Raw genomic sequence first — 17793 nt, 5'->3', positions numbered from 1 at the left:
GCGGCCTGTCATGACCATTTGACAAGCTGCTACCTTTTACTTTATACAGATAGATATCCCTCTACCATGCCTTGCACCTCCTCGCTGCTTCTCTTTTTCATTCTCCCACTTTCTAGTTCTTTCTCCGTCACTTGCCTTGTGGATGGCAAGCCAGTTTGCCGAAACACTTGAGCGACAATGCCGCCAGCTTGGGACTAAGCATTGCAGTCGAAAGCCCAAAAGCTTCGAGCCCCCCGCGGGGCTGAACTGCCACCTCAGCGGGCTGGCTGCCCGGCTTCCCCTGTGCCAGCTTTTTTTTTATAGCTGCATCAACAGCAGCAACGGCAACGGCAACAGCATCGGCATCGGCAACAGCGGCAGCAACAGACATGATAAATTCTCTTTAGTATGCGGCATACATGAGTGATGATATTAACCAACAACAGGCTGCACCCCCAGGGATGGGAGGACGTCTGGGGAGCAGCTATTGGAACCGACACAGACAAGTTAGTCGGCAGCAAGCAAAAAAAAACAGGAGAAGAAAGAAGAAAGGTGCAGAGGGTCGTTCGGTTGGGGTCTCCTTTTTTGGGTAGGTAAATGTGCAGAGCCGCAAGAAGTTTGTGAGTGGTTGGCATCCTGTCCATGGATGGTATTGAAGTGAAAAGCGAAGTAGGTCCTAGGGGGAAAGTGAAAGCTAAGAATGATTCCCACAAACGGAAGGAGGAAGCGTACATACATGTATTCCCTTGCTGATTTCAATCAAAGTAGGAGTCATGGATCTAGATCCGAATTGATCCAAACTCTTTTCATTTTGTGTCTACTTAATGTCACACTATTTTCAGTTTCCCTCCGTACACAACGGCCCACATTCTATTCCACATTACACTTTCTTTTACACTGCACTTTCTTTGCATTACTTTCACGGTTTTGACGTTCGTAAGTTCCATCATGAGTGAGAGCAGTCAAAACAACGCAGAGCCCTTGGAAGAGTCGCCGTCTCTGTATGCGGAAGAATCGGACTCCTCATCGGTCATGGACGGAAAGACCAACTTCGTGGATGATGTGGCGGAGAAGAGCACAAGCAAAGATGACAAAAAGTTTTCGTCTTTCCGAATTGAACCTCAAGAAAAACCCAAAGAGAGTGTAACACCAAAAACAAAGCCTGAAAAAGAGTTGCTGGCTAAAAAGCCAACCAATAAATCAGCCAGAGGTGAGATTAAGTCACATTCGAAGAAACCCCAAAAGACTGCCGAGAAATCTATAGCAAAGAAGTCGGAGAAAGCTACGCAGAAAGAACCCACTTCCAGTAAGGCAACCCTAGAAAAACCAACGGCATTCCCCATACGCGACAAGAAAAAAGTTTCTAAGGAAAGTGTTGACCACCAGGAAACTCGTTCGGTAGCATCCATTGCATCGAGAGTTTCAACAATGTCGAGGTCTTCCAGCAAGTCCTTCAAAAAACGAAGCATAACTTCGAAGAAACAGCTTCCTATAGAGAGTTTCAAAATTGTCAAGACGAAAGCCAAAAAGAGTGAACCGCTTCCGGAAGTCAAATCACAGTCGAAGGAGTCTCTGCATTATGACGACTTGGCCACTTCGGAGTCTGAAAGCGAAAAGAGTCTGCTTGAAACTGAGGTAATGGCAGAGCCAATGGAACTCTCCCAGAGGCTAGCCTTTCTACAGATTTTAAAGGAAGTGCCCGATATCCAAGACTTGTCGGAAACTACCACCATCGAATCGTTTCAGATTCAGACCCAGGAGACAGGGGAAACGAATGCCATACCATTGGACACTGGACACTTTGTGGATGCAGTCTCGAGCAGTCAGCATTCCGACTCGGAAAACTCTCAGCCCAGTCCGGAGTATGAAACCGCCCAACATCCAGCGGATAAAACAGACAGCGATGCTGACATTTCCGACTTGACGCTGGATTTTCTATCCGAAAGTGAGGTCGACTTCTCAGAGCCCCGCTGGACTGAAGAGACAGCGGAGGATGTTAGCCAGAGCATGATGAGCATTGTCTTTAAGAGCGAAGAGCTGCCTGTGGTTGAGATCGGGGATGATGATCTCCACGAGGTCCAACTGGCCAATAAGGAGGCGTGCGAGCAGCTGCTTACTCAGCTGATCAATAAGGCTGTGAACTATGCCGAAAGCGACTACGTGCGTCTGACGCGGATCCTTGACAAGGAGAAAATGATGAAGCAACTCCACAAGCTGACAGTGGACTACATGGCTGAGCTGCATCGCAATGCAAGGCTCGACGGCCTCATCTGTGACTATTACCTCAGAAAGAACTGCCTGGGACTCATCACCGAATCCAAGCGGTCAGACACCTTCAGCAAGACACGCTATAGAAATGCCATCCTCGAGCTGGACACCCGTCTGAGCATGAAGACTCAGACAGAGAAAATGAAGGAGAAAATTATAAAGAAATTGCAAGATGAGGTCCAGGCAGCCACGATCGAGGCCGAGGAGAAGGTTCGCCACTTTGAGAACAAAGTCAGGCTGACTCTGTGCTGCAGGGATGGGTTTGATCATCTCAAATCTTTGGTCGGCGACATCCTGCGAGGCATCACAACGTTTCGCGGGGAACTGGACCAAGTTAGATTAAATCTGTTGCTCACACAGCATCAATATGCAGCCCTAAAGATTGTAAGTTGATTTCAAACAGGCTGGAACTTTTCCTCATATCTTTCTTCTTTGTTTTTGTGATATTGAAGCAATTGGATAAAATGGAAAATCTGGGCGATGGCCTCAAAATGCACGAATATCTGTCCAATCAGGCCACCAATCAATCTTTGGGCATCAAATTAGATGGTAAGCCGTATAAAGTTCCTCTTCTGAGCTCTTCCAACTTCTGATAACCCCCACACAGAACGTAATGCGGAGGTGAAGCGTTTGAGTGGACGCATCACCCACGACATCCACGCATTGGCCCATTACCAAAACAAAGATCTGATGTGCTCAAATATTCTGTCACGCATGAAGACGAGACTCCAGCGAAGAGTGGCGAAGTGGGAGAGCCTCCGGATGATCATCTACAAGGCCAAGATCAAGCACCTGAATCTGAAAAATGAAAAGAAAAATATCCGCGCCGCCGGCTGCCTCATGCACTATCCCGACCTGATGCGGGACTATGATGTGACCGTCGAGCAGTTGGAGGGTAAGCGGGTTGTGGTCAAGAAGCTGCGCTCAGAGCATGAGCGCCTGGAGCGTAGGGTCCACCAGTTGGGGGTCTCCATGGCAGCCGAGGCTGAGGAGCGGCTACGAAGTATTCGTTCTGTGTCGTCATTAGTAGTAAAAAAGTAACCCATGGAATACTCTACACTATATTTATGAAATTTTGCGTTTCATTTGGGAATTCTGTGGAGTTTTAGACTGGCAAGGATAAGGCATGGAGGTAGTCCCTCTACCTAATACAGCCCTTGGGCAAACCGCACAGCAGGACAAGCTCTGCTTTCGCCTCACAGTGGCGCTTAGCTTCAAAATCTTCTAGAAAGTATTTGCAATGGGAAGATCTAGTTTAAATAAATGAAATTGTTGTAATGGCAGTTGGAAGAGCACAAATAACCGAGCCACGGCCGTGATTTATGTGTGCTCCGTATTTCGCAACCACCAAAATGGTTCGCAGACTCTCCTCCGACACTGTTTGTGTGTATAGAAAAGTCATGTTTTTGCATCTTTTGGCAGCTGCCATATATCTTAGTTCTGGGCCCAAAACAGGATAAGGATAACATTGGATACATGGTCGAGCACACATGCAGCGACAGGTACAACCTCCGGGAGTGTATTAGTGCATCGAAGGGAGTCTGGGGACTGAGGATGAGCCCTGCAAAATGCAGATGAGGCGGCGCTGGCAGGAGGCCATAGTCCGTCCAAGGTTGGTCCGTGTCTGGTTTGGCCTGCTCCTTGGTATGCACATTTCATGTTGCACTTAAAAACAAAAAACGAACAGGTCGGGGATAGGTTGGGGTGGGGAGAAGAGAGAAGGGAAGCAGAAGCACACAAACATGTGGCGAAAACTAATAGCAAAAAAGGAGCACGAAGGCACCAAGGTGGTCGATGGGTTAAATACCCTAAGAGATGCATCTTTCCTATAGGAAACTTATGCTTAACTCATCTGACTACCATCATATTTTCGTTGATTTATCTGCTGAGATTGTATTTATGTTCCCTTTTTGTTGCTCGAAGTGCCAGCATACCCATTCAAAGGGTATAATCAGAGTTGGAAGAAGCTGAAGCCGGCAAAAACCGAACCGAGTTGGGTTAATGGCAAAGGTGCTGATGCCGTGCAGAATTTGCTGCACACTTTGACCTCGAGCTAAGCATCCCAGCCCACCCCAATACCCAACCTCAGCTCCCCCAACGCCCCAAGCCCCACTTTGGCTGGTTTTTTGTGCCCAACATTTAGAGCGGACACAGGTGCATCTGCATGGGTGTGAGTGTGTGTAAGGCTGCTGTGGAATGTCTGTGTGTGTGTGTGTGTTTGGCACGCATGTTCCAGGCGCTTATCGCCATCGTCGCATCGTCGGCTGCTGGTTAGAAAATCCAGCAGTGGCGTGCACGAGGGAAGCAGTGGAGGGAAGCTGGTTCAGGGGTGTCGTGTTGCAGGGTTAAAGGCATGAAGGTGGGATTCTTGGCAAGCAAGATGAAATTCCGTTAGCTAAATTCGATTTTGCACTTGAGCCGCTTGCCGGGCTGGCTAATGCAGAGAACGACCTTCCCTTCCCCTTCCCTTTTCGGCCAAAGCTTTCCCTCCACACATTTTCCTTTCACCCAATTTCCATCACTCCCATCACTGCCATCGTTGCTGCTGTGGCCGCCTCACTGGCCAAGTGGAAGTTGCACAAAAAAAAGAGAGAAAAGTCTGTTAAAAACTAAAGCTAATGCGCTTAGTCAAATTGTAGCCAAAGGAACGAGGGCTGATACAGAAAAATGCATAAATTGGAGGGAAGACTTTAGGATAAAACATATATGAAAATATAATTAAAGTGCTCTCTGGGGTGCACACTTTACCATTTTAATCGCAAACTTACAGCCTTAAAGTATGCGAAATTCTGAAGTTTATCCCCCGTGCACCTTCCATTGACAACTCCCTGGTCAACCCGCGCTGTGCAGTGGCTTTTTCTTGACGTCGGCATACTTTTCGACACTGAAAGCAATTTGAGGTACTCAGCACAAGAGGATACGCAGTCGAATTTGCATGTGACAGGGGTACATGCCCCTCATGCAATGCACGTCGGTATTTGCATCTTCAATCCTCAATTGGATTGAACGGAATGTGCTGCTAGATATCTATGGCATGGCATCTATAAGCCAATTTCCGCTAGTTTCCACCATAAAATATACGCATTGCTGTTGCTGTTGCTGTTGCTGTTGCCATCACGCGTCGCGCACAATTAACGCAGTTTGTCGCTTTTGTTGCATTTCCTTTGGCATCCGTAGGACGCTTCCCCGTTGTATATGCTGCTGATGACTTTGCCATAAGTATTTCCGTTGTATTTCAAATGTCATGATGGGAAGATAGTGGAAATAAATACAGTGCGTTGTAGAATTATGTATTCAAGAGGCAGGAAACGAGCCGACGGATGTGGAATGACTCCTGAGTGGTGCGAGGACTTTGGCGTAAATCACAGAAATATAGACCCAAAAGATGGCTAGCCAAAGTGCGAATAAATTGCACTAACCAAACTAACTGCTAGCCCACCCGTGCACCTACTTTTGCCAGGCAGTGTCTGCAGCAAATTTGATTAAGCTGCGCCACGATTTATGCTTGGAAATTATTTATAAATAAATCTAACTAACTATTTGCCTGCATCGCGGCGTCATCCAGGCAGGACGTCAGCCCTTTCCTGCTTTGCCTGCCACATGCAGGCCCCCCGTGCCCCGCTCGCGAACCCACATGCTGCATGCCACTTAAAGCGTGCCGCACTGGGGCACACACACACACCACACACACGCACACACACAGTGGAACATTTTGAGTAATAAACTCATTTCATATGCTGACTGCTTTTTCATTTCAAAACTTTTTTTTCGCTCTCCCTTACTCCACCTCGCTCTCTCGCTCGCACCCACTTTTGGTTTCCCTGTTGTTTGCTTCTTGTTAGCAGAATGCGCGCTGGGGAGGAGGGGTGAAGAGGCCGCCAGCAGGGTCAAATGATATACGAGTATGAGTTTTGTTTATACCTGGTAATTGTATTCTAGAAGGGTATACCAGGGACTAGTACTCAAGGAGATACAAACAGACATACATGGAACTGTGCATCTCCAATACTTCACTCTACTTGTTCGCTTTCCTGTGAGCAGAGCACACAACAATTTTCTCCCTCGATTACCCGATCATCACTCCCGTTCGCTGCTCCATTCCGCATTGAACTTATCGATAACTCGCTCTTAACAATGGGAATACTTATCCCAGCTTAAGCCTTTCGTACACAAACCACAATCACAGACTTTACCTTTTTCCCAATTCTTTTTCTTCCATAAAGCATTTCCACAGTGGGTATCTTATAGTCCAAATATTTCTATGCTCTTCTGTGCCTTCTATTTTGTTCCTCCAGCTGTTACCCTTTTTGTTGTTGTGGTTGCTTGGCTGGAGAGTTTTCTGGAGTTTTGTTGCTGTTGTTATTGCTGTTTCGGTTGTGGAAGTTGTCTGGGAAACCTTAAATATGCATACGCTAAATGCAGTCCAAGTCGACTGCGGCATCCGTGACTGGAACTGTGCCCGTTCCCGTTCCCGTTCCTGTTCCTGTTATTGTTGCCATTGTTGTTGCCTGTGACTGTGTTAAATGTAGGTGAAACTGGCTGTCAAAATGGCTGACACAGCCGTAATGAAATTTGCACAGACCACGTCGTCAGCAACATTCAACATTCAGCCCCGACCCACCTCATCTCAGCCCTCAGCTAAACACAGTTGAGTGACATTTTAATAAAGTGCTCACTTGTTCAATTAAATGCCTCAGGCTTATGGCAAAGGAAAAATATAGAAAAAAACAAACCCCACCCCAACCAGAGAGCATAAAAAGCTAAACTGAAAAGCAGACAAACAGTCAGTCAGTCAGTCAGTCAGTCAGTGTGTCAGGCGAACCACGAAGCGTATTCGTAATATCTGACTGTATTCCGCTGATGTCTTTTGTCTACCATTCGATTGTGTTTAGCTAACAAGAGATGGATGACAGGGATGCACCCGGATGGCTCGATGGATGGCCATGTCAGTGCACCTTCACCGCTTCAGTGCAATGACAGGACTTGAGGTCATGACACATCTGGCAGCTCCGTTGAGAGCTGTGCAATTATGTGGATGACTGCAAATTATAAGCTTATCAGGTGGCAAGGGAAACCATCTACGTAATAGATAAGTGGATAAATTAATTAAATGAAATTCTTGCTAAATAAATTCCTGGCCTTAAATAAATTCTAAATTTAACAGAAATCCGATTAGGCAAAAAATAATCTAATCTACTTTCTATTCTTGAACATTCCCTGCCTCAGTCACTCACTTTCGATAGGGGACTGTCCCTCCATCGATACCCTCCTATTGATACCTATAAATCTCCTCCACACAGGCAGCCATAGCTCCGCCTCTTGTTTATTTAATTTATTAGCTTTTTATTGTATCTTCTTTAATGCGGTTAGACCGCAAAGCAACTCAATTAGAGGTACGATTTTGGGCCTTCTTCTTGCGCAGGAGACGAGATTAGCCAACGAAAATATGGTTTCTTTTTTAAGTTCTTCGACAGCTGAGCTGGAGCGCTTCAAGTGCAAAAGTTGGTGGAACAAGGACTTGGCCATAACCGAGGCAAATCAAATCGAGCAGCCGCATAAACTGAAAACTGCAAACTGCAAACTGCAAGGGAAATGCAAAAACTTCTGCCGACTTCGGTCCACTCGACAACTGTCGACATCTTGAGGCAATTTCAGGGACGAAAAGCAGCAAGCGGCAAGCGGCAGTCAAGAAAAGACAACGAAAGTCGACATCAACTTTGAAAATTGGCACATCAAGTGCTTTAAGCGGCAATCGTTTATCTCCGGAGGGCAGGTTGGAGGAGAGCTCGCTGCCGGATATATAGATGTGCCTGCATTAGCTCTGCGACAAGGCACGACACGACAACCAAGGCGAATCGCATTACAAGCCAAATAAATTTCACGGCATGTTGCAGGCCAACGAAACAAATGGAATGAAACACGTTCCAGCTCGTCCTTGAGGGAATGGATAGGTAGGATGCGGATTGAATAAGCGGAAAAGCAGATGCTCCCCAAAGTCGCCTAATGGAATGCCATTTGATGCCAAATCAATCCTCGAGAACTATGTACACAGAAATAACCATGAAAACTGCACAGTTCCAGTAATTTTTAGAGTTCAAACAATGTGCATTGGGTATTATTATTTATGAGAGATCGAAGCCCAAATACCTTCCTGATTCGCCACCCAACTCTTAGGCAGAATCGTTGAGAGCCAGGAGCCGAATTGTAAATTTAATAGTTTCTGAAATGCCTTTTCCTTCAAGTCACTTTATTATACCAAAATTCCAAAGCTTCTTTAATTTTCCAGATTTTTTCTAGATCGTAAGGCGCTCAGATTTCCTTGCTACGTAAAATACAGTTTCCCTTTGGCGGAAATAAAATTAATTGCACAGTCTAGGACCGTATGCCATTTGATGGGACAATGAAAAACTAAGCCATAAGATTGAATACAAAATGGGGTAGGAAAGAGAGACAGAGATAGCGAGTGAGTGAGAGAGAGACAGAGGGAAGTGAACTTTGTCTGTTGGCTGCTTCGTGGCGCATATTCTAATCACCCGAGTCACGCAAATGTCAATGCTGCTGTCAAAGTGTCAATGAAATGTTCAATGAAAATAAAATGCGCAAATAATAGGCGGAAGAGGCGCACAAAAGCCAACAGCAAAATGGCCAGACAAAAAGGGAGAGGGATAGAGAACGAGAAGAAGGAAAAAAGAAAATAAGGGAGAAGGTGCTGCACGAGTAAGAGAAAGTTGCGGAAGGCGCAACGAAACTTTTTGCCCTCCGAACGGTTATTGAAAGTATGGCTTATATGGAAATGCTGTGGAAAATACACTTTTTCCACTGCTTCTCCTTCAACTTTCTCCTATTTCCCTTCTTCCGCCCTGCCTCTTCCGTATTTGTTTTATTAATAAGGCGCCCAGGCCAATGTGTCTGTGCGTGCGGAAGTGGTCTAGCGTGCCTCACTTTACTTCTCTCTCTCTCTCTCTCTCACTCTCCATTTCTTCTGCCACCATCCCCTCTCAATTAAATTTTACAAGACTTAAGGCATAGCGGCCTTAGGCCTCAACTAGTTAGAGCCAGCAAAAATTAATAGAGCAAAAAAAGAGGCAACTCATTTTTACTGTCACTACGAAGTGGGTTGTGGTGTTGGTTGGGGATTAGGGCAGTGAATTGATGGGGTTGGATGGGTCTGGCAAGGACCATAGACAAAACAATACGAAGATGTTGCAAGAGGGACAAAAAAGAGCGGGATTTCCATTCACTTTTCATATGTTATTCGTCCCATGGCACTAACGCGACCAATAACTTTTATTTTATTTTATTTACCTAATTATTTACCAATCTATTAACAAATCAACTTTTATTTATTGATATTGTTAAGAAACTATTGATCTTGGTATAAACGAGGAACAACTCACGCGGGAGCACTGCAGCCGCTTTGGGAGATTCAGAGCGAGCTTATTTCCAAAAAATCATGATTTGAAATTTCGTATTCGAAAATGTGTTTGTTCGGCTTGAGTCCAATATAGTGAGGAATTAAACCACTTTGAAAATTTTCGTGTTCGAAATTTGTTCGTTAACTTTAATTCGAATTTAGTGAAGATATAATCCTCACGTAAAAATTGTAAAAATTTCGAGCACGAAATTGTTTCGTGCAGTTTTAGTCCAATTGAGCGAAGAGTTAAACCACATTCGAAATTCGATATTCGAAAAACTCGGTACGCCACCTGTTGAGAAATCATTTTAGCATAAGAAGTAGTCAGACGGCGGCAAAAATTTTCAAGTACAAAAATAGAACGCTAGGTGCAGTTTTAGTCCAATTAAGCGAAGAGTTAAACCACATTCGTGATTCGATATTCGAAAAACCTGGTGCGCCACCTGTTGAGAAATAGTTTTAGCATAAAAAATATACAGCAAAAATGTTCAAGTTCAAAAAGAGAACGCTAGGTGGCGTTTTATTCTTTTTATACCCGGTACTCGAAGAGTAAATATGGTATTTTGTTTTTGTGCGGATAACGGTTGTATGTAACGCACAGAAGGAAACGTTTCCGACCCCATAAAGTATATATATTCTTGATCAGCATCAATAGCCGAGTCGATTGAGCCATGTCTGTCTGTCCGTCTGTCCGTCTGTCCGTCCGTCCGTCTGTCCGTCTTGTTTGTCGGCTAGTTCTCAGACACTATAAGAGCTAGAGCCACCAAATTTTGGCACCAGACTGCTGTATGCTCATACTGAAACCAGTGTATTTCAAAAATGACCCCCGCCCCCTTCCGCCCCCGCAAAAGGGCGAAAACCTCCCAAATCTACAATTTTAAAGATAACAGAAAACTAAAAGCGCCATTCCGTAGGGAATCACCATATCTATCAGATCACCAAATTGGGATCCGATTGGATCATTATTATAGCCACAATGAAGAAATTTTCAGTGGCCAAACCCACCCCGTCCCGCAGCTTATAGCAGCACACTCTGCTTCGCGCAGTTTATGGCCTCTGCCCCTGACACATCTCTGTGTGTGTCTATAGGGGAGGGTGGCGAGCTAAAGGAGCGTGTTGGCGTGAGTAGTGTTGTTGATGTAGATGACAGATGAAGAAAAAATGTAAACTTTGACAAATAACCGCTAAGTTGCAGATGTAGTACTGAGTGCCGGGTATACAAGTTGTGACGCGTAAGAAGCGTCTCACACGTCCCTTCTCGTTTTATTTAGGGTAGGCACTGGACCTGAATATCGTCATTCTGGCTATAATAAAGATCCACTAAATCCTTAAATTCATTTGGCAAAATAGGTAATAGACTGCTTAGAATTATTTTTTGGAAGTTTGAACTGTCTGTAAGCTTTTAAAAAAGTTTAAAAGTTAAATTTGTTGTTCCGGACAGGCTTCATTCCGGTTTGCTGTGCAATTTGCTCTCGTGAACCTGCAAAAGAGATAACAAAAATGTTGAATGTCTTCAAATATTGAATGTCTATTGGCATTTTCCACTCACACTTTCTGCAATCTTTAGAAGCTGCTCGAAGCTCGCCCTGCCCGTCTCCAGGACCATGCCGTAGAAGATTTTGCTCTGGGATTGCGTGAGAAGTTCGTGTGGAGTGCCAAACTCCATGAGATGGCCGGCATCCAGGACCATAACCCTATCCGAATCGATAATAGTGTTCAGGCGATGGGCAATGGTGAGGACAGTGCAGTCCCTGAACTTTCTGCGAATGGTAGACTGGATGAGGGCATCGGTCTGTGGATCCACGTTCGCCGTGGCCTCGTCCATGACCAGGATGCGGTTTTCCCGCAGAATGGCACGTGCCAGGCAGACCAACTGACGCTGACCGACGCTGTAGTTGGTGCCACCCTCGGCGATGAGGCTCTGCAGGCCAGTGGACATCTCAGAGATTTCCTCCTTCAAGTGAACCTAAACGGGAAGAGGGAGAGAGTTTTATACAAAGGAAACAGTGCAAATTCTTTGGCTTACCTCCTGTAGGACCTGCCAGAGCTTCTCATCCGTGTACTGCTCGAAGGGATCCAGATTGTAGCGCAGGGTGCCGGAAAAGAGCACCGGCTCCTGTGGAATAATCGAGATCTTGCTGCGCAGATCGTGCAGACCAATCGCTGCCGTGTCCTGGCCATCGATCAGCAGGGTGCCGTCGTTGTAGGACAGTCGGAATATCGCATTAATCAGCGTGGATTTCCCCGCACCCGTGCGGCCCACAATGCCGATCTTCTCGCGGGGAAGGATCGTAAAGCTGAGAGCGTTCAGCACTCGATCGGTGCTCGGATCGGGATTGTATCTCAGACTCAAGTCTGCCGCCACAATTTGTCCGTCTTTGGGCCAGCTATTGGCTGGCTTCTGGTCTGCTGGGGACTCGAACTGGCCCTCGGGCTGAAGGTTTCTGTACTCCACCACACGCTCCACGGAGGTCATGGAGTTCTCCAGTTCGGCCGACTGCCGCATGCCCCACTGCACGGTGCCCGTCATGGACATGGCCTGGGTGATGGCCAGTCCAATTTGTCCCGGACTGCCGAGGGGAGGGTCAAAGTAGCTGGTCAGCGTCACGGATATCACATAGGCCACGCAGAACAGATCCAGATAGTAGCCAAAGGCGCGACTGGTGGAGAGGAACGTGTAGTAGCCGGAGCTGTGCAGATCCTGGTAGTTGTCGTACTCCCCAGTCAGCAGTCGCTGGGCGCCCAGGGCGCGGATCGTGGGCAGACCATTCAGCGTGGCACTGAAGTGGGAGTACATGGGGGATCTGGCCACCGCCTCCAGGCGCTTCACATCCCGCGAGGTGCTCAAGTAGAACCGCCGCAGGAAGTGCGAGGCCAGGAACATGAGGAACGTGTTGACCAGATACCAGGGATTGGTGATGCACAGCACACAGATGATCCCGGCAATGGTGAGGAAGATCTGTATGCAGTCCAGCATGACGGCCGGCAGCACCTCATCCACCTGGCCCAGGTCCATGGCGAAGCGGTTCAGGATGCGGCCCGAGGGATTCGAGTGGAAGAAGTGCAGCGCCGTGCGGGACACGCCCCGGAACATGGAGTTGTGCAGCTCAGTGGACGAGTGCATGGCCATGCTGAAGAAGAGTAGAGTCCGGAGCAGGGCAAAGATCACGAGTGCCACATTGATGGCGCTGAAGTAGTAAATGTCCACAGCCGACGATTGATTGTTGTTCTTAACCCTGTGGGGAAAAGGGAGGATTAGCTATGGGTTCAACTCGAAAGCTTCTTCCACTTACCAGTAGGAGAGAAAGTAATCGCCACCAGAGGCCAGCAGCTGTGTGCCCAGGCAAAAGAACGCGACGAGGGCAAACAGAATCCAGCCAGAGCCAGCGCCAAAGTATTTTCGGTACATGTCCAGCCCGATGTTGCCGCTGGAACGTGACTCCTGCGGGGGCACAACTGCCGCTGGCACCTCCTCGTTGAGGGAATCCGCGCCAGCAGAGTCCACAGAGCTGACACTCGTTCTGCTCTGGCAGCTGCTCTGACGGGAGTAAGCGGACTTTGCATCTCCAGCTGCCTCATTGTGGTCTCCATCCTCATGGAAAGTGCTCTTAGCAAGGAGCTGGGCAAAGTTCTGGCCACTCTTGAGCATCTCCTCGTAGCTGCCAATGGCTGTGACTCTGCCCTTGTCCATGATCACAATCACGTCGGCCTGCTCCAGGAACTGCAGCTGATGGGTGACCAGGATGACCAGCTGATGCTTGAGGAAGCCCCGCATGCACTCCTCGAACAGATGGCGACCCACGTGCGTGTCCACGGCGCTGAGCGGATCGTCCAGCAGGTAGATGTCCGCCCTGCGGTACACGGCTCGGGCCAGGCTGATCCTCGCCCGCTGGCCACCCGAGAGCGAGGCTCCACGCTCGCCCACGACTGTACGATCGCCCTGCAGCAGCTCAAAGTCACGCTCCAGGGCACACTTCTGCACCACACGACGGTAGCGATGCTTGTCCATGGGCAGCCCGAACAGGATGTTGTCCCGCAGGGAGGCGTTGAAGAGCCACGGCTCCTGCGAGGCATACGACACTCTGCCCTGGATCCTCACTCCCCCAGACTCAGCGGGCAGCTCGCCGAGTATCGCCTGGATGAGGCTGGACTTGCCCGAGCCCACGGGACCAATGACGGCCACCAGTTGCGGACGCTTCAGGCTCATGCTGATCCTGTCCAGCACCGGTTCATGGTGCTCGCGGCTCCAGCGTGCGGTTAAGACCTCAATTTCCACCAGCACTTCGGTGGGCTTCTCCTTGGCATCGCCATCGCTCTGCTCCAGCATTGACTCTGTCTCGTCTCGCATGAGGAATGTTCGGATCCGGCGAAGCGTGACCAGCAGCTCGGCAAACTGGGACATGCCGCTGGGGAAGAACTTGCTCACAGTGCGCCGCAGGATGTTGTAGAAGGCCGTGACCACAAAGGCCTTCTCCGCAGTGAGCTCCCCGCCCATCAGGACGTAGCCCAGGAGACTCACGAAGATGGCAATCCTGCCGAGCGTGATCTCAAAGGACAGCAGAGTGCCGCGGATGTAGTTCACCTTGCGAATGGAACTCATTTCACTCCTCCGCAGCCTCTCGATCGCCTTGCCAAAGGGCCGCTCCCAGGTGTACATTTTGATCACCTGAATGCCGGAGATGATCTCGTTCATCATTCGCACCCGCTGGTCCGTCCTCAAAGCCGTCTGCAGACGCAGCACGGAGGTCAGTCTGCTCAGGTAAGTCTGCACTGGGAGATAGAGCAGGAGGATGCCAATGCCGTAGAGCGAGGCCAGGCCAATCGACTGGTAGAGGAAATACGAGGCAACCAGCAGCTCCAGCGGTCCCAGCCACAGGAAATGGAAGTGTATCAGCGCTCGATCGAAGCGGCCCAAATCATTGGATATCAGATTAACCACCTGACCCGTCGTGGTATCCCCCAGAGCGGTGCGACTCAAACGCAAAGCCTTGCGATAGATGGCACTGCCCACGGCCACCCGCAGCTTCATGGCCAAGTGCTGTATGGGGAGGGGAAATCGTCAATGAAAATGTAAACTTGGGAGAAGCTTCTACTCACCATCATGCCCATCATATAAGGATGTACCAGGAGAACGCTGGCCAGGGTGGTAAGTATCAGGCCAGCTGCATAGAGCTGTGCCCACAGCCCATCGCCATTTCCATGGGTCGTAAACTCCGATATCAAAGCGCCCAGCAACAAGGGCGCAGTGGCCCTGGTGCCCAGCTCCAGCACTCCAATGATCAGTCCAGAGCGCAGCAGCTGCCAACCGAAAACGCGAAGAATCACTTTGATGATGCTCGGCTCTTGGTTGCGCCGCCGACGACGACACGCCTCCACCTCGGCCTGCCATGTCTCGAAGAATCTGTCGCCAAGATCATCCGCTCTGTGTCCTTTCAGTGCCTGATAGAGATCCGTGGGTTGGAGCGTCTTTTTGCGGCCTTTGAAGAGAATGGGCAGAGCAAAGCTGTCGTAAGATGCCAGGAAAATGTATTATTTCATGTATATAGGAAATGTTTGGGTCTGAGATATCATAAAGGTTGATATCAAATCACGATAGCCCGAGGTGACAGCGTTATCAGAAAATGTACCCCATTATCTCTGAACTTTACGTGACAACTTGATGATGATGCCAACAGCCTCAAAGTCGAACATGAAACATACCAAAACATAAGCGAGGACAACAGTCCTGCCGATTCACGGGGATTGGGTGGGAGCTTGTCGGACTGCATGATTTTTATAAATTATTTTGTAGAGTACTTATCACGCAGGTACTCTCACTTTTCAGCTATCGATTCTGCTACTACTTCTAGGATTAACTTTCCATTCACTTATGCCAAAAGAAACTTCAGATAAAAGCGTCTGCAGTGCTTCGCTTTCGAACTTGCTCTGGACCAGACACTCGTCAAATCAGCGATTAAATTCACGGAATATTTCTCACCTAAGTGACGTCGTTTATCTTAGAGATAATCTTCTTTACTTTAAGGTGTATAAATATATATAAACATCTGTGCTTTCATCATATGGTTAAATGATAATTATTATGCTCGGTTAAGGTCAAGACACATGGAAGCCAGCAGGACTAATTCGGGCTTAATTTGAGTCCTTGCCTTCAGTCATTCTCCAATTCGTTCAGAGTGAACTTGACTTGAATTTTATACCCATTCAAGGGGCGCCATCTCTTGTTACTTACATGAACTCTAGCCAAAAATTACAGCTCTACATGCATCCCACACGCATTTTACACAGCGCCATCTATTGGCTACATGAGTTCACCATGCAATTTTACTAGTTTCTCTGCTAGCCAACACTGATTTTTGCAGCATAATCCGCGCGCTCAATTTTGAAATTTAAAACGTTTATTTTTTGCCATTTGTGAAGCGACAACAGTTGAAATAACAAATGCATTGCATTTTGATAACAATTTAAATATTTATGTAAACTGTAACCATGGCATCGTTTGTTCAGTTCGTTGGCCATCAGCAAATACAAATTAACTAACAAATTGAACCACAAACGTGCCACGTGCACAAACAAACATGCAGAAGGACCCTAAGAATTAAAGTTGTATGCAGCTGGTCACGGAGCATTAATATGCGCTATACCCTACACAGTACAATGGGAATATTGAATACTCCAGACAAGTTTGTGTTTCTGCAGTGGTGAGTGGTGAGTGGTTGTAATAGAGGAGAGCGCTCTGCCAAATCAAGGGTAACCTACATACATATATTTTTTACACAGAGAATTAGTTGCAAAAACTCTTGGATTTGTGCACGTACTTCCGGCAAGTATCGGTCCAACACTAGAGCTTGCATTTACATTTTTGTTGTTGTTATAAGAATGTACATTTGTGATACAAAATTTGTATTTGTGCACATGTCCGCACCCGTTTTTTAACATTTATTTACATAAAATATGCGACCACAAGGTTTAATTAACCGCAAAAGTGGAATGCAAAAAAAAAGAAGCAAATCCCATAGAGTGATGAAAAGGAAACAGAGAAATGAAAATAAAATGTGATATGAGTTAATGCAAAAGGTAAACAAGAAGAGCAAAGATAAAGGTGAAGAAGGGTCGTCGCAAAAATATGTGGAAATAGATATGAAATGAACACAACGTGCATCGGCATTAAGCGAAGTAATAAGGTAAATATGTGAGCAGCTATACGAACATAGCCACACACAAGTACAAGCGTAGAGTGCAGTATGACAAGCATCAGATATCCTAATTAAATGTAGGAGTACCATTTAAACATTTTTATAAGCTCCACAACGAAAGAAAATACAGAGCTTGAGGCTATGGATCATATACATATGTATTCCGACAGATGTTGAAGGCATTTCTTTTATTTTCATATTCCTAGTGCACTGTTCACATTGCGATTTTCAGTTGATATCAGCCATCATGTTCCAGCTATCATGATCATCGAGATCCACCTAAAAGCATTTACAGAAATGCCAAAAAATGGCAGCAAGCACCTCTTAAAGATCTCCAAACCAGCACACATTAAATACGTGTATTCCCGTGTCCCCAAAAAAGTACTGGGTATAAAGAAATACAGTCCAATAAACATACCTAGAGATAAGTATGACAACTTGCTAAAGTGACCGACCGTACCGAGCCGAACCAGTATCAATATCAATATGGGGCGCCCGGGCTAACCGGACATTGACCGTTCTCTGACTCAGTGGTGGCTCTTCCTTTGCCCTATCTGCTGCACTCTCCGCGTTATACATTGTATTTATAAATACCCTTTAAAAGGGACTTTTAAATGTGGGTATATGTTTGCCACGCGGAGAAGGGAAATAATCATTCCTAGTTGGAAGGAAAAACTTATCTTTTCTGGAATCTGCCTAAGAGTTTTTCTGATTATATTGCAATAAATTAAATCAAAATCATATGATCAGACGTTTACATTGATTAAGCAAGAGTATCTGAATCATTGAAACCCGATTCCAGCCTTTCACTCGCGTTTCCTCTTACTTTTTTTATCAGCGGACAACAACGCTGCGTGAGTGCGGCTGTCACTTGGGGCAAACATATGTTTCGTTACAAATTGACGACCGACCGCAACAACAGGGGCACCACAGCGGAGG

The 17793-nt window shown here is 47.0% G+C and overlaps 2 protein-coding genes across 2 annotated transcripts; one reads left to right on the top strand and one right to left on the bottom strand.

The window, feature by feature from the left end:
* Positions 1-825: 825 nt before the first annotated feature.
* LOC117901629 lies at positions 826-3304 on the top strand. Its single transcript, XM_034812458.1, has 3 exons — positions 826-2631; positions 2700-2796; positions 2855-3304. The coding sequence occupies exons 1-3, from the start codon at positions 928-930 to the stop codon at positions 3286-3288; spliced, it is 2235 nt and encodes a 744-aa protein (XP_034668349.1). The 5' UTR covers positions 826-927; the 3' UTR covers positions 3289-3304.
* Positions 3305-11029: 7725 nt separating this feature from the next.
* On the bottom strand, positions 11030-15477 carry LOC117901489 (probable multidrug resistance-associated protein lethal(2)03659). The gene is made up of 6 exons (XM_034812257.1): positions 15362-15477; positions 14759-15164; positions 12955-14699; positions 11688-12897; positions 11211-11627; positions 11030-11141 (listed from the first exon to the last, which is right to left on the bottom strand). The coding sequence occupies exons 1-6, from the start codon at positions 15427-15429 to the stop codon at positions 11106-11108; spliced, it is 3882 nt and encodes a 1293-aa protein (XP_034668148.1). The 5' UTR covers positions 15430-15477; the 3' UTR covers positions 11030-11105.
* Positions 15478-17793: the final 2316 nt, after the last annotated feature.

This window comes from Drosophila subobscura, chromosome U (genome assembly GCF_008121235.1).
Source record: "Drosophila subobscura isolate 14011-0131.10 chromosome U, UCBerk_Dsub_1.0, whole genome shotgun sequence".
NCBI lineage: Eukaryota > Metazoa > Arthropoda > Insecta > Diptera > Drosophilidae > Drosophila > Drosophila subobscura.
Note: the sequence above shows the minus strand (reverse complement) of the source record. Positions and strands in the feature narration are given on the sequence as shown.